Source organism: Saccoglossus kowalevskii, chromosome 17, assembly GCF_978046115.1.
Source record: "Saccoglossus kowalevskii chromosome 17, keSacKowa6.1, whole genome shotgun sequence".
Taxonomy (NCBI): Eukaryota; Metazoa; Hemichordata; class Enteropneusta; family Harrimaniidae; genus Saccoglossus; species Saccoglossus kowalevskii.
Window position 1 is genome coordinate 10,443,725 of NC_140657.1, and position 16,821 is coordinate 10,460,545.

Sequence of the window (16,821 nt, forward strand, 5' to 3'; positions counted from 1 at the left end):
TCATCTTGTTAATGTAGTTCCATGTACTAAATATTCTGATAAAAAATGGGAATTACTCAGGACATGTATGATCCCTTTGACAGTGTGTAGAGCACTTTAAATTTAGTGGTTAGTTGTACATAAAATACAATATTTTCCATGAAGTAGAGGTCTCATAAGATACATGCAATATGCAGCAGTGTTGATGAACTCAAGTTACCTCATAACTTGGTCCGACGTAACCTTGACTTAACCCCCCCCCTCCGAATGCCATGAAAGGGAAGTTTTCCTCTGGATTATATGCCTTCGTAGCTAACTGAACTATATATTCATAACAATATATCTTGTCATTGATGACTTTTGCTATAATAATGATGGTGTTCAGCTATTCAGTGAACATTGCTTCTCATGTGTCAATGACATTGTTAGTTCGTTATAAAAATTTAAAAATATGTTTTGGGAGATCCCCACACAAAAAAACTTACACAAACCATACAATTTTAAAGGTCTCTTTCTTATATTTAAGGTTGGAGAATAAACCCCCTTCTTTCTTAACATACCAGTAAATTATCCCTGAATAAACAAAACAGTCTAAAAAGTAAAAATGTATCAAACGATATATAATAACAACAAAATGAAGAAATGTTCTCATATTCAGTGACGCCATCTTTCCTTTCTAACTAACAGTCAATTTCGTTCATGATAGTCCGATTCCGCCATACACAAAAACGTGAATATATAATGTCAAAAAATATATATATGTTTTAAATATCACTTTGTTACACGTGCTGTGAGCTGTTGTTTCGTCGTTTCTATCCAGGCATTCTCCTGCCGCACTAATATATCCGATTTTGTTTTCTCTCCTAAAGCTCACTTCCAATCTAATGTCCTCACTGTTTCAATTTCGTTGACGGGTTGCCTTTTGTTTTCCCAATCTTTTTATCACTAACGGGTCTTCTTTGCCCCATTCTGCTGCAAATTCCTTGTCCGGTATTCCGGTATTGTTCTGAAAATCCAAGAAGGCATCAGCTACCTTCCGGATATACATACCGGTCTCAACTCCCAGGTTATATATCGCCAACTGTACTAGAGAGGTTTCGTCCATCTCGTTTTCAGAGTCATCATTTGAACTGCTATCTACTGCCCTGGGCCTTGGTCGGGGATCGGTTGTTTGAGGAGCCCTTTGTTGCCGTTCCCCTGTTGGTTCAGTAGCTCCACTTACCCGTGATGCAGTGGGAATGGTTTGCTGTCGCATCTCCCCAGCTGGTGCGGTCGATGATGTAGGCTGCATCAGGGATGGATGATTCACGGGCCTATTTATGTTGGCAAATGAACAAGATGGAGCGTTCAATTGTAATGGTAGGGTTGGTATACTGACCTGCCGGAGTTGTTATCTGCTTTCCCTATCAGGAGTCACTAGATTTAATGTAGTTGCGGTCCCTAACCCCACTACTAATAATTCGGGGTGGAAATCCCTCACGTGAGCATCATAGTCTTGTCGGCTCCAAGTGGGCATGAAGCACACCTCACACGCTATCCCTGCCATTGGTTTCTAACTTTGTCGGTTCGGTGGCCGGTTGGCCATTGCTTCCTTTCGTGTATAATCACGGTCATATTTTCGAAAGTGATTTTTGATTTACGGTTAAGTAAAACAAAATTACATTAATGAATGTGACTGTTAACTTTTACCAAGAAATCCTTAGCACCCCGTTGGCAGGCCAGTAACGCTGGTTCTCACTACAAGAGATTACGACCCCCTGCCAAATGCTAAGAACAACTGAAACATATATATATACACACATACATGAATATTGTCCACCTATGCGGATGTTTGTGCAAGGTTTTTATGACCGAATGCTCTTACTGACGTCAACCAAACTTATTATGTGGGAAGTTGGCACCCAAGGCTGACAGGTACTACATCTTGCCCAAGGGTGACCTGGAGATAGTTGTGGCAAAGGGTAACCTAATTCTCCGGAGTAAAAAACTCTACACCCGGATGCAGTTTTAACGTCGTGAAAATATACTCAACAGCATTTACCAACTGAATTGTAGTAATCCATTGTCTAATGAACAAAGTGCGCCTCCACACGTCCATGTCAATTCAAACTGTTGTAATTGTTCAATAAGTTTATAATATGCATATTCTGATTTGACGTTTGTCAGAAGTAGTAAAATTGCAGTGCTTCAGGAAACCGGTGGTGGGGTACGCCCCATGTATGATGCGCCACTGTAAGTCACCCTCAAACTTTGTGATTGGCAATGCATAACTGTTTTTAACATTTGGTTTGAAATCAGTAGGTGGACTGAGTATGTCTCGCCAGACAGTGTCCAATTTGTATGAATGGTGATTTATATGGAGAACCATTAACAAATATTTTCCTAAGTATGATCTGATGAAGTTCGGGGTCAGTGATGGAGTGAGCAACGCCAAGTTGAAAATTATTTTTTTTAGTTATTTGGCTGGTCTCAAATGTCCCCATTGTCTCTATAATTTTTTTTTAGCCTGGACTGATGAAGGGCTCCATACCGGCTCAGAACAATGTACGATGAACGAAATTAAGAAACTAGAACACATGTGGTTGTCATTTAATCCTCCTTCGATGATTTTAGATACAGAGGTGTTGGCAGTTCACCAGTATTCCGTCATTAATCTCAATTAAAGTAACTTAGTGTCATTAATTTGTTTTAACTGTCTATTAGAAGATCTCCAAAGAAAACATTAGCAGTATCAAATTTGGGTCTAATTACTTTCCCTTTTTTGTCGTTTACCAACATCCCATGTGGTTCCTATCTGAATGAGTAAACTCAACAAATGACAATCACCCGGGTCACGTTGGCCTAATCGTGTGGCAGATCAACCCAACTTAACATCGAAATCACAACTTTTACTTATTTGATTTTCCTCTGCCTTCTAACACGTCGTACCTCATAACCCACATAGTGTCCTTGTGTTTACTCGTCCAGGTATACTGAAATATCACTCAATCATTCTAACACACTAATAAAAAATAAAAGAAAAGAATTTACTACTCCCCGACAATGCAAACTGAAAAACCAATTAAATACGCAGAATAATATATATAAAAAAGACAAGTTACTATCGTTTCAGTCATTCTTTGAACGATTATGTTTAACTAAATATTGCTACACTACAGCAAGTTATTATCAACATTGTCGGTAAATGTACAGCAATTGCTTCCAATGTTGTTGAAGTTGTTTTTCTACAATAAAGTTTGTTTTGATACATTTGCGACGCACCCAGACTTCTAGTCGCCGTCATTGGACCCACAACGCATTTCAACTCGGACCTGATCGGACTGACGGCATGGCGGAATACTTATTCAAAGTAGAGTTTGTTTATTATCGGGATACAATAATTATACCAATATATATATATATATATATATATATATATATCACAAGCTGAGTTTCATAGTGATGACTTAGATTACAACAGTTTTATCGACCGGCCTCACTAGCGAGAGAGACACCATTTTTACGGCGAATGAACGCACTTCGCGTTCACATTGATATTATAATTGATACTACAACTACATGCACACATTTCCAGTTTATAGACATATTCAGACACATACACTATGGTATTCTCTTTCGAAGGATGTGGTGGCCCTGAAAAGGGCCGTTTGGTTTATGTCTCAGAGACAAGGCAAAAGTTAAAAATTATATCCACAAATTAGATATAGGCACAGTTGAAAGCAAACCGCCGACATACGCCCGGTCCAATCCGAGTGAGAGCATCTGCAATGGCTAGTTCAGTGAAATTGTATGTGTACTCCTCGTTATCTTTCAGATATATCTTTAAATAACGAAAACAAAGTTCACATACATTGAATTGAGGACTATAGGGTGGTTGAAACAAAAGTTCAACCCCCTGTCCACGTAACAACTCTCGGAGAACTGGCTCAACTTGACGGCCATGATGGAATCCGCAGTTGTCTAAAATGACGCAATCCCCTTGAGATAAAACCGGATTTCCAAAAGCGTCCACGGTCCTCACGGCTTCTTCAAAGAAATTAACCATTTCCAAGCCGTTTGATGGACCATCAATAATGTCGACGTTGTCGATCCCGGGTGAGCTAACTAGTAAATTTACAGTGTAATTTGCGTTGGTAGCGTGTCTCTGTATTTCTACAGCAGCTTTTCCCTTTTCAGCGTGACCGTACACGCGATTTCCAGTAGTTTTAATAACGGATGATTCATCAAACCAATGTAGTTGTTCGACATCATAGTTGGTAACAATATCTATGAAATTCAGAGTCCACTCTTCGTTGCGTTCCGTCCTAGACTCGGCGGCAACACTGGTCAACTTTTTTCGGCTCATCCCCAAATATTTAGTAATAGCACAATAAATAGTCGACAAGCACGGGACAGTATCGATGGTACACACATTTTCGGCAATTAAATTTATTCTAATCTCCCTCAAATAAATACTTGGCTTAGTCTTCTTGTATAATTCGATGTAAAACGTTATCATTAAGTTTCGGGCATTGCTGTGGACCGCCAGTATCATGTTCAATATCACCAGTTGAGGTGAATTTTTTGCATATATTATATGCAGTAGATTTCGTCACACCAACCCTTTTCGCTATGTCAGCAAAATATATTCCTTCTAAATACAGCTCAACTATCTTTTCGCGAATCGCAGGTGGAGTCGGGAATCCCTGTTTACTCCGCAACATGATGACTGTGAATGTGAATGTGACAGTCACAGTCATTCGAGTGGTGATTGTACGGTGGCCCATCGCGACAATCGTCGATATGTAACCAACTTCCGCGCCGAATCAGCAACTTTCCGCGCCGACTCAGCAACTGCCGCGATATGTAAGCAATTTCCGCGCCGACTCAGCAACTTCCGCCATATGTTAGCAAGTTTCTCGCCGACTTAGCAACTTCCGCGATATGTAAGCAAGTTTCTCGCCGACTTAGCAATTTCCGCGATATGTAAGCAAGTTTCTCGCCGACTTAGCAATTTCCGCGCAGACTCAGCAACTTCCGCGATATGTAAGCAAGTTTCTCGCTGACTTAGCAACTTCCACAAGCGCCGCCTATGGTGACGCCAGTACGATCACGTGATTTCATAAACTGATCATTGGTATGAGGGCGTCTGTTCTCTTTTATCGCGCCAAATAGTGTATGCAGTCCATGTACTTTTTTCATAATCAATTTCCGTGGATTTTTGAAATATACTGTCGGTAAGTGAAGTACACGTGTCATACTTTAAAATGATGAGAACTTTCATTAATGTATTGGCTGTTTTCTTGAAATAGAGCGCCTCGAATCCGACCTGCAATGCATGTCTGCCATGATGTCTAACTGGTCGAAATCTGGCCTTGATTGAGATAGATGAAAAACACTATACATTGTATATATTTAGTTAGACAGGAAATGATCTATATATATTTCCTGTTATTTAAAATAGCTTGGAGTTTGTTGTATGTTACTGACTAGTTATGATCGTATAAACAAGTATTTGTTGTTTTTATGAGACATGATTCTGTATTACCTTTAAAGGGGCCCCTCAAGTTTATTGCCAACTCCGAACGCATAAGCCGGACATTTTTTGATACTTTACTTTAAGTTCTTACATGTACGTCGTTTAATGTCGTATTGTTCTTTCCTATTGTTAATTGTTAGACGAAACAACAATCTCGTACTCATCTGCGTCTTGTATGTTGTATAATATTTACATTCATAGCTGGGCAAGTTTATGCAATATATGCCAAGGATGTAAATGGCTGTTTAATTCATTGTCTTTTATTTTTATTTAAATTACATACTTAAAACAATCCCAGCATACATGTATATCAGCGACATGCTTCAAAATAATAGTTTGCATCAGGGTTTATAATCTTATTTAATGTTGTTTTTAGCAATGGTGTTTTACTACAAAGTAAGACACAGATATGATAAAAGTAGTGATGAGGAGTTATCATTGGAAGTTGGAGATATCATCAAAGTTGCTGGTCTACCCTGGAAATTTAAAGGGCTACCAAGTAATCCAAAGGGATGGTTGTCTGGCGAAAATCAGCGTACAAAAGAGAGTGGCACATTTCCGAGCAATTATGTTGACTATATGGGAGAATCTGTATCACCCCGACCTCCAACTCCCCCACTACCACCAAAGCAGGAGGGAAGACGTAAGTCAAGATTCTACATTTTGTTGATTATAGGGTTACATAATATGTCTATTTTTGTTCATATCTGAGTTATTTCTTATAGTCATTCATGACCAAAATGTGTAATCTCTAAAACCACAAAATTTTAAGTTACAAAGTTTCACACCTACCAATGTTGATTAATATGTAGGTATAGGGTATGCAATGGAATTCCCACATAAATTGAAGAAGTCATGCAAATTGTGAGATGATCACAAAATTGCCACACAAAAAAACATCGTAAATTAATGAGTCTGTGAAAGAACTGATTTGTGTCCATCGTGTTTAAATTGACGTTCATAGCGTTCAAGTGTTCACAAATCATGAAATCTTCACAACGTACATGGTTATTACAGTTGCTTAGCCTTCTCATAGAAATCTTTAGTAATATTAAATACTACAAAGGACATCTCTATTGATTAATGATGCTTTGGGGGATGTCTCTCAGAAGGCTAGCATCACACTATAGCTGCAGCCAATTCAAAGATTACTATGGGATACACTACATTGGAGACATCAGTAGACATAAAAAAGCTGTCCAAGAAAACATTTGTTGAGAACGGAATTTCCTGATGCTCTCTCTTGCTTACTTTTGGCAACTGTCTGAACAACATATACCACTGTCGCTTTTTTTTGAGAAATCAATATATATGCATTTTCATTCTTTTCACATAGTAATAATTATTGAAAAAAATGTGAGAGATTTAACAATGTTGAGTTAACTTGATAGAACTGAATTGGCCAAGCCATGTTTCCTCTTTTTTTCAGTCTTTTTAGTTTCCATGATATTTCAAGAACAATGTGTCAGTCTATAATGAAACTTGATGCATAGGTACTCTGTACTAATGTGCAGATTTGATTTTGATTTGGCTTTGGGTTAAATCCATGCAATTATATTTGCATGACAAGTAGCTCATTTTTTAGCTGTTCCATGACTGTTCTACTGGTATCTACTTGTACGCATACATATTAATTACCTAATTTGCATAATTAGTAAATTTTTGGCTTTTCCACTGATATTTCAAGTAATAATGAAATAATGAAAGTTGATACATAGATGCTCTAGGACAATGCACAGACCTGATAAGTTTTTGGTTTAACTCTGTGAATAATAATTACCTAATTTGCAAAATAATTTTTCACTTTCCTATCAATGAAACTTGGTACATTGATGGTCTGTGACATACACCTTTAAATACACCTTTAAAGTCCCATTTTATTTTTTTACCTTGCCCGTACCATCAAAGATGGAAGGGAAAGGTATATTAAGGGAAAGATTTTGACCGGCGTTGTCGTTGTTGTCGTCGTTAATAATTGTTATTGTGTGCATAATAACTTTAATAATTCTATTCCAAACTTCATCAAACTTGGTCACCTTATTCATCAGTATAATGTCTTCCCTGAGTTTGAACAACAGATGTCCTGTATGAAAATATCATGCAAAAATTGAGAAAATCTGATAAAATATTTTAACTGTTTCTACTTGACTGATCACTGGTGATACACATCAAAGGTCACTGATCTCAGTGGAAATATGCATTGTTGTATGTGTTCAATGAAGCAAATGATTTATCTTGTAATAATATCCTTAGTAATGTATCCCAGAATCCCATACTGAGTTTCAAAACCAACTCATGGAGAGATTGCACAGTCTGATACACATTTGCAAACCTACCAATAAAATCTTTACAGAAAACAAGATGTCAGAAAATCAATATAAGCACTCCTATGAACTGGGTGCCAAACTTTGATCAAGATCTGAAACTAATAGAAAATCTGTTTAGTTCAAAGTTATCAAATCAAAAACAATACATGTACATAAAAAATACATAAAAAGCAAAAAATTTCATCCACATTTTAAAAAGAAAATTGTTCTAAAATATATGTATTCTGTATTTGACAAACAGTTCATTCGACAAATGAAAACTCGCAGGAATATGTTTCAGCTATTAGAACAGAATGATAGAGTTTTCATAATACTAGTTTAAAAACGCACTTCGAAGATTGCAGTGTTTGAAGATGTAGATTCTCAGGAGGCAACAGTACTGTTGACTTCTCCCTCCACTGGACACCAACTAACTATTTAAGTTGATTTGCATACAAAGCAGAGCTTGCAACATGATAGCTATTTATAAAGGGTGTTTTTTTTTTACTTTTCATATAATACAGTAGTCACACAATGAGGCAGTTCATATTTGTCTCAGTGAATCATTAATTTTTGACAGACACCTGTACAAAATACTTGGACAAAAGCCAGCTAAGATTTTCTGTTATCTTGCATGTTTTATGAATCTATTCACGTCTAAATGCAGAACTTTTTTTTTGCGATGAGGCATTTATTTTTATACTAAAATATCTGAATTACTTTGAATAAAACTGGAAATTATGTCCCTTAAAATAATTAAACAAATAAGGCACCAATGTTTTTGTAAGATATTTACATCTTTTAAGGACATTCGGTAGACTGATTCCCCACTGTTGGTTCAACCCCAAAACTTGTTTGTATTCAAAATTAATTATGACAATGCATATTTATATTGAAACAAACTGTGATAAAGGGAATTATATTATATAACAAAGGGCAAGGTCACCAGAGTTCAACTATGTTTTAAATATCTCATTTTATTTTTTTAATCCAAACTGTCGTTTAACGGCCCAGGGCGCATTTACGGCAGAATCTCGTCCCTCAAATAAGGACACGTGAGCTTTGATTATAACCGGATATATTGCACTGGGTCAGGGAGATACAAACTGTCCATGTATCATTTGTACCTGTACTTCGAACATTCGCAAGTTTTCCTAGGTGGTGCGAGACAGCTTTGTTCGTAACCGGAGGAACTCAGTTTAATTCAATGAAGCAAACAACTTTTAAAATTAATTAAAAACAAGCAAATAATTTCCATGAAAAATCACAGAGAGAGGTAACTTGATACATTAACAACTCTTTTGACCTATTAGTTTTGTGCTGACCTCTTCTCTGCATCTTGATGTTTTGTTTTCCTTGTCATAATACATACTGATTGATGACTTTGTTTTGATTTTGAGTTGTTTAGCCTACAACTCGGCCACGACCTTTGCTTTTACCGTGAAACAAGGGGACGTTTATGTCAATTTGACGGACATTCCATTTTTTAAAAACTAACGAAGCACACTGTCTATCATCCCCATTTTTTGATTTGCTGATTTCTATTCTGAAAAATTCGACCGACACTGATTCACTATGTGGTACATGGCTCGCACTTGCAAAATACGCTGTGATCGTACGTCGTTTCATGACTACCGACTAGTTTCGTTCATAACAAATATGCCGGATAACGTAATACGCATGTGCAGTGTTGAATTGTGGGAAAAACTGCGCCACCAAGAGCTGACAAGCTGTACAGTCTGTTTTATATTACGGAAAGTTTAGTCGCCGACCAGATTATTCTTAGTTCGCCAATTGGCGACCTACATATTTTTTTGAATCGCCATTCATTTAATTTAATCGCCATGGCGACCAAAATGGTCGCAATCTGGAGGGCTGCATCGTGCAGACCTTTTTATTAGATTTACAATAAAAATCTGATTTATTTGTAGGAGTATCTTTCAGAGACTACATATTAAATGTTTGTAGTAGAAAATCAAAATAATCATTTAGGATATCATGAGTGAGCCTGGTTGCTAAAAAAGTCAAGTTGTTATTAAAGGTACATCAAGGTTTACTCAGATTTATGAATGCAGTTTCTTGAGCATGTATGAGACATAGTTTGGTTGCACTTGTGTACTCTGAGATTTTGGACATGGATCAATGGAAGTTTTCAGTTATCAGTACAATACTAGATTAAGGGAAATCACTTTATGTTGAGTTGTACCCACATACAGTACATATTAATTCAACTGTTTGCAGATGTTCTATGTATTATTTGAGCATGAGTATTTTATAATTAAATGACGGGGACTATGACATTCATGTCTTGTTTAATTAAACTCCAATTAAAACTTGGACATTATGGCTCCCTGGTGGTTGTCATATTGTTTTTCAGATCGGATTTAAAATGGCTGACTGGTGACCATTTTGTTTTAATGAACGCATTTCTTGAGCCATATCTCTGACATGCTTTGACTGATTATGTTTAAATTTTATATATTCATTATACATCATGTTATAGATAAACAGATGTAGTAATAATAACAACCTTTATTGATATCGTATCCCTTCTGGGATCTAGATTAGAATACAATAAGGATATAAGGAACAATAAAATACATAAGTAATAATAATAATAAAAAAGAAATAAATAGTAATACTGTGAAAATATTATTATATAAATATTTTTTGGTGTTATTTTGAGGCAGCTGGTAAATTGCTTTTCATGAAATTCTCTCTTTTATTGAAACAGTCGCTGATAAACTTGGCAATTGCTTGGACGGTTTCAGAATTTTTGTTATTGAGAAGTGCTTTCAGATTACCGGATAAGTTTACGTTTTCAAACAAAGCATCTCTTTCAAATTTGTACTGGTTACAATTGAAGAGGAAGTGTTCTTCATCTTCAATTTCATTGGAGTCACAGACAGGGCATGTTCTATTTAAGACATCTATGTTATAGATGTATTCAAAATGGTTATAGTCAAAATATGTTTTCTTTGATTCCTTATATTTTTACTGAAATGTCCTTGTCTACAACAAGATGTGATACACATTGGCGGGGAAGGTGAAGTTACCTCATTATTATGAATAAATATAATCCAAAGCAAACTATCGCATATAACACTGAAACCTATAATTATCTTTTAATTTTTACTGTCAGTATTAATGCAACAGTATTCGTTTTACAGATTCTCTCATCTTTTCTTTTCTAGACAACAATCTGCAGAAGATGGAAGTGTAACTTTAGTATCAGTGTTAAAACAATTAGAAGAAAAGATAAATTACCATGAACCTGACATAAGCAGTAAATTCAACATAAACAGAGCTGATGTCTGGGATGGTGCGATAAGAGGATTTCAAAGAAAATCTTACTGTCCAATGAAGCGCATGTATATCCGCTTTACAAATGACGCTGGTAAAGATGAAGGAGCTGTAGACACAGGTGGACCAAAACGCGAGTTTTTACGATTAATTATCCACCATCTGCAACACTCCTGTATATTTGATGGGCCTGAACACTCTAAAGTGTTATCAATGCATTCATTTGGTGAGTTTATTACTGTAATTTATGTGTTTTTTTATTATTAAACTATAAACTAGTCATAGTCAGTAACATAGTCCTCACGTTTATATTAACCTTAATATGATGTAGAAAAATAGATTATGTTAAGGTAAGGTACATTAAAAAACCCAGAATTTATTCATTCTGCAATAAATTGTACTCCAAGGCAATATAAGGATATTGACCAAAAAAAAAGTTGGGGGTCACCAGCCATTTTATGAGAAATTTATGGTTGTATTTTAGTGGAAAGTGGCCATTTTGACACTACAAACATGTATTATAACACTTTTACCACAGGTTCCTATGGCAGAGATATTATGCAATATCTCAAAATCTAGCCTGGTGACATATATTGTTAATGATGAAGTACTTTTTGTTGTTCTGAATTATTTAAAAAATCGGGGTTTTAAAAAGTGTAAAAAAATGCATTATTCTTTAAAATGTGTTCTATTGTTCTAAAAATAGCAATTTTTAAGAAATATTAGGACACTTTTCTCGAAAAGCTTATCTGTAACACACAAAATAATGATATTTCATTGTACCATTGGACATTAGCTTCATGATTGTACATAATAAAGTAATGAACATTGTCATGTGATTTATGACCAATTTTGTCAAAAATTATGACTAGGCTTCTACCTTAAGTAACATTCAGTGAGACAAAATAATCATTTTAAAACAAGACAGTATGTAACAAGAACACTGAAAAGCTGACACAGCTGGTATGTTGGCTATATGTTAAATTTTTTGTTAGCACAAATTTGTACATACATTTTTATTACAGTCTCAATAATTGAATGTTACATTACAGCTATGGAAGATGACTGGTACTATCTAGCAGGACGGATGATAGCAGTATCTCTTGTACATGGGGGACCAGGGCCTGTTTTTTTTTTCAGAAACCTTGTACAATAGCCTCGTTCATGGGCTAAGCAAAGTGAAACCAAGTATATCTGATATTGGTGATTATGAAATAAGAGATCAACTATTGTCAGTAAGTGTTTATTCATGTTTTCACTCAATATTTATCACTTATTATGCATATTATCCACAGTTGTGACGTTTAGTGTAAAATATCACTCACAGATATGGTCTTGTAAACACAATATTCATGTTAAAGGTAATCGTTTTACATGCACATTATGCATACATTATTCTTATTAAAAAACACTTGTGACATCTCAATACTTGTATTGATAGCCATTATCTTGGGGAATAACTGCCACGTAAGTCAGGAACACATGGATGTTTGTTCAAGCTATATCTAGAACTTCCTCCTAAATTTTAGAAGAGATTTTCCTTATTGGCAATACCCGAGAATCAAACCAAGTTTCCTTTTGATTTATAGCTACCGTAAGTACCATAGTTCTATTGACTGAGCTAATCAGGTGATTAGTGAGGAAATGGTCACTTACTTCTGCTGTACTCTTTTTTTTTTGCATACCTTGTGGAATCCCTGCAATAACATCATATGTCCAGCTAGTATTGTTATTGTATATAACAATCACATACCATTGTGTAAAATCAGCTATTAAATACATACTTGCTCTGTTAAGGAGAACATATTCTTACTTGAAAATTACATAGGGATTCTGTGGTCAACATAAGTAATATTTAACTGCCATTACTCAAACATAATCTTTTGCATAGTTGATAGCTTGGTACAACATCAAAAGATTTACTGTCCATGCATTCTCTACATTATTTAATTAATTTTGATAATCAGCTGAATCATTATTAACAAGGCAAGAACTAGTTCATTTATTGTTAAATTTATTATCGAACAATCTTACCGTACCCATAGATATAAATGTAATATTATATTAATTGATATAAATTTCACTTCACAGATTATGGAAACTGATACAGAAGAAAAACTATGTGCCGAATTAGAAAAAGCAAGTTCATTGATAACTGTTTCAGGTGCTGGGCATATTATCCCTAATCTTAAATCCAAGGACAAACTGATTGACATCATTGTACAGTTCTATGTACTTGTTAGGACTAGGTCAGCATATGAAAGGTACTTCAGAAGTTTGGGGGAAATATTTTGTAACTCATGTGCATAATAATGGCAATATGTCATACCAATGTCATTTTTGATCCAAAAAACAAAAAAAAACATGCCATCAACAATTTCTCAAGTATGCAGGTTGTATTTAGACCTGGTACAAACAACTCTGAACAACCTTCAGAGAAAGCACTCACAATGAAAAAAGTTAAGAGTACATACATTACGCATTTTCATTCTGTCCTGTATTATGTAACACTGGAGATATGCACGAGTTTAATAACATTAGGTTCAATACATGACCTCAATTGTTTATATAAAAATATGGCATTAAGTCGTCATGAACCATTAAACAGATTTTAACAAAACGTGTGTACAAACATACAATCCATTTTACTATTTCCCATTTAATGTACTTCAAACATAGATTTGAGGTTTTGTCTGCCTGCTCAGACATGCCTGGACTAATTTTTCCCTTGCCTCGATTAGTACTGTACATTTAATATTAGCTGTGAACAATGAGATCCCATATTTCATAAATAATTACTTAAAGACCTGATGGTAAAATAGCATTCATGCAGAATCCAAAATTTGTTTACTTGCTGCACAGTCACAGCCTGAAAAGGAATTATAGTTTTGGGAAGCAGATAGCCTCAAGAGACATACCAGCTCACGTCATAATTATTTCTCCATGTACAGATTTAAAGATGGACTGAAAACCCTAAATGTATTAGACAGTATGGTACGGAATCCCAGACTTTTCAAGGATGTTTTCATTTCTAAGGAAACAGTATTAACTTCAAAGTTAATTGAAGATTTGTTTGTGGTGTCAGTGCTGAGCCCTGAGGGTTCTAACCGGAGAACTGAAGAACAGAAAATCATAAGCTTTTGGAGAGATTTTCTATTAGATATTGAAGGTATGCTCATTGGTTTAAAAAAATATTAATATATTAAATTTCATTGCTGTTCATGTTTATAAAATGTAGATGGGGTATTCAACCGAAGTGTCCACTAACCTAAAATCTGAAAAAACATGTCATCGACAATTTCACATTTCTTGGGGTATTTGAAACTAAAAATTGGCATTCCAGCTCAGCAGCGACGGCCTTACGCTTAGATGACAATTTTGGTTTCAAATACCCCGGCTTAGTGTTCTAGGTTCTTCGTGTAATTAGATGTTCACATGCAAGGGATTTTTCCACACAAAAACGACGAATTCGGCCGAATTTTGTTATCGGTTGGCTTAATATAACTCAAACGAACCGTATTTTTGTGAAAGATTGGTATTTTTGTCCTGATTTGTAGGAATCAGAAAAACGCGTTTCACAACTTGTCTCTTATTTAGTTTTATGCGTCATTCAAGATGGCGGCCCCATATAGTAAATATCGTATTTATTTTATTATCACGTGTGCACCAGCTGACTTTGCCTAGTCCTTGCATCCATCCAAAATTCTTCTCTCATGATTTCTGGCAATAAATCAAATGTTTTTGAAACACTCACTTTTTGTATGAGCTGTTTTTGTATGAGCATTTAAAGTGTAAGTACAGGCTAACAATAAAACACTCCCAGGTGAAAGCTCCAAGAATAAAATTGTTTGTATTATTATCTAGACATTTAGTACATGTGTAGTCCACCATCTTTGTTTTATGAGTAAAACATGATGTCATAGCATCTGTTGTGAAATGATTTCATATAAAAAAAAACTGTAAATTGCAATACATTTGTGAAGCTTTCATCTGAAAGTACCATGGTGCTAACAAGGACTTATCCCTATAAGACATGCGATGCTATATGTACAAAATGTGTATTGTATGATAACTTTAGTTTCTTTTATTTTTCATCAGAATGTGAATCTCCAGTGTCATTGAAAGACATCATTGTTTTTGCAACAGGCCTAGATGATATACCTCCTTTGGGATTTAGTCCTTCTCCAACTTTGGAGTTTAATGAAGGGAAAGAAGATACAAATATGGTTTTGCCAATGGCTAATACTTGTTCTAACATACTTAGAATTCCCCTTGTGAAGTCGTACAAGATATTCAAAGATTCAATGGAATTTGGGCTTCAAAATAGTGCTGGTTTTGGGAGAGTTTAAACCTCTAACATTTGCAGCACATTGTGGTTCTTCAAATTAGCATATTACAAGTCACATTCTATAGTTTTTCTAATGTATGGCAGAGGGATCATCTGTTTAGGGATAACCAGGTAGATAAAGTTTTGAATTGTGAGCCACAACTGCAAAGTAAGGTTAACAAAAGGGATAAATTATTTTCCAAAGCAACAATGTTATTTATATTTTCGAATTTATTAGTCCCCGTTCGGACGCAGTCCGAAAACAGGGACTTATGTTTTGACCTCTGTGTGTCCGTGCGTGCGTGCGTCTGTGCGTGCGTCCGGACCTGTATCTTAGAAATGCCTGGACCAATCACAATCAAACTTCACACATACATCATACATGATATTATACATATGCACGTCAATTTGTTTCTTGATCTGATTCAAGATGGCCGAATGGCGGCCATATTTGTGCTAAATATCATCAAAATCAAGCATTTCTCGGCTGTTTACAGATGGATTTTGTTCAAACTTGGTATATACATTAGACATTATAGGTCCTTGGTGCACATCATTTTGTTTTACGATCTGATTCAAGATGGCCGAATGGCGGCCATCTTGTTTTAATGAATGTGGTTCTCGTGCCATATCTGACTTGCTTTCACTGATTATGTTAAATTTTAAATATTCATTATACATCATGTCATGGATAGACAGATATATTGGTTTGACTATCTTATTCAAAATGGCCAAATGGTGGCCATTTTTTGTGCTAAAAAAATCATCAAATATCAAGCATTTATGGATGGATTTCGTTCAAACTTGGTACATATATTAGACATTACAGGTTCCTGATGCACATCATTTATTTTTCAGATCGGATTCAAAATGGCTGTCTGGTGGCCATTTTGTTTTAATGAATGGGCTTCTAGACCCATATCTCCGACTTGTTTTGACTGATTATATTCAAATTTTAAATATTCATTATACATCGTGTCATAGATAAACAGATATATTGGTTTGACGATCCTATTCAAAATGGCCGAATGGTGGTCATTTTTGTGCTAAAAAATCATCAAATATCAAGCATTTCTGGCATTTATGGATGGATTTCGTTCAAACTTGGTACATACATTAGACATTACAGGTTCCTGATGCACGTCATTTTATTTTTGCAGATTGGATTCAAAATGGTTGACTGGCGGTCATTTTGTTTTAATGATTGGGCTTCTAGAGCCATATCTCTTAAATGCTTTGACTGATTATATTCAAATTTTATATATTCGTTATACATCATGTTATATATATACATATATTCAAAATGGCTGATTTTGAATGCTGTTCCAGAGCAATATCTCTCAATATGGACAAGTATTTTTTTGACGATCAGATACAAATGTCAATCA

General features: G+C 35.4%; 2 protein-coding genes across 2 annotated transcripts; one reads left to right on the forward strand and one right to left on the reverse strand.

The window, feature by feature from the left end:
- Positions 1-3,676: 3,676 nt before the first annotated feature.
- LOC100375121 (uncharacterized) lies at positions 3,677-4,324 on the reverse strand. The gene has a single exon (XM_002732877.1). The coding sequence runs from the start codon at positions 4,322-4,324 to the stop codon at positions 3,677-3,679; it is 648 nt and encodes a 215-aa protein (XP_002732923.1).
- A 6,848-nt stretch (positions 4,325-11,172) lies between these two features.
- LOC102804504 (G2/M phase-specific E3 ubiquitin-protein ligase-like) lies at positions 11,173-15,455 on the forward strand. Its single transcript, XM_085491860.1, has 5 exons — positions 11,173-11,332; positions 12,247-12,341; positions 13,198-13,370; positions 14,058-14,275; positions 15,205-15,455. Exons 1-5 carry the CDS (start codon positions 11,173-11,175, stop codon positions 15,453-15,455), a joined length of 897 nt encoding a protein of 298 aa, XP_085347986.1.
- Positions 15,456-16,821: the final 1,366 nt, after the last annotated feature.

Coding starts and splice junctions, on each gene's coding strand:
- LOC100375121 (XM_002732877.1), bottom strand. CDS start 4,324: ATGAGCCGAAAAAAGTTGACCAGTGTTGCCGCCGAGTCTAGGACGGAA.
- LOC102804504 (XM_085491860.1), top strand. CDS start 11,173: ATGTATATCCGCTTTACAAATGACGCTGGTAAAGATGAAGGAGCTGTA. Junction 12,342..13,197: donor TAAGAGATCAACTATTGTCA/GTAAGTGTTTAT, acceptor TTCACTTCACAG/ATTATGGAAACTGATACAGA. Junction 13,371..14,057: donor ACTAGGTCAGCATATGAAAG/GTACTTCAGAAG, acceptor CTCCATGTACAG/ATTTAAAGATGGACTGAAAA.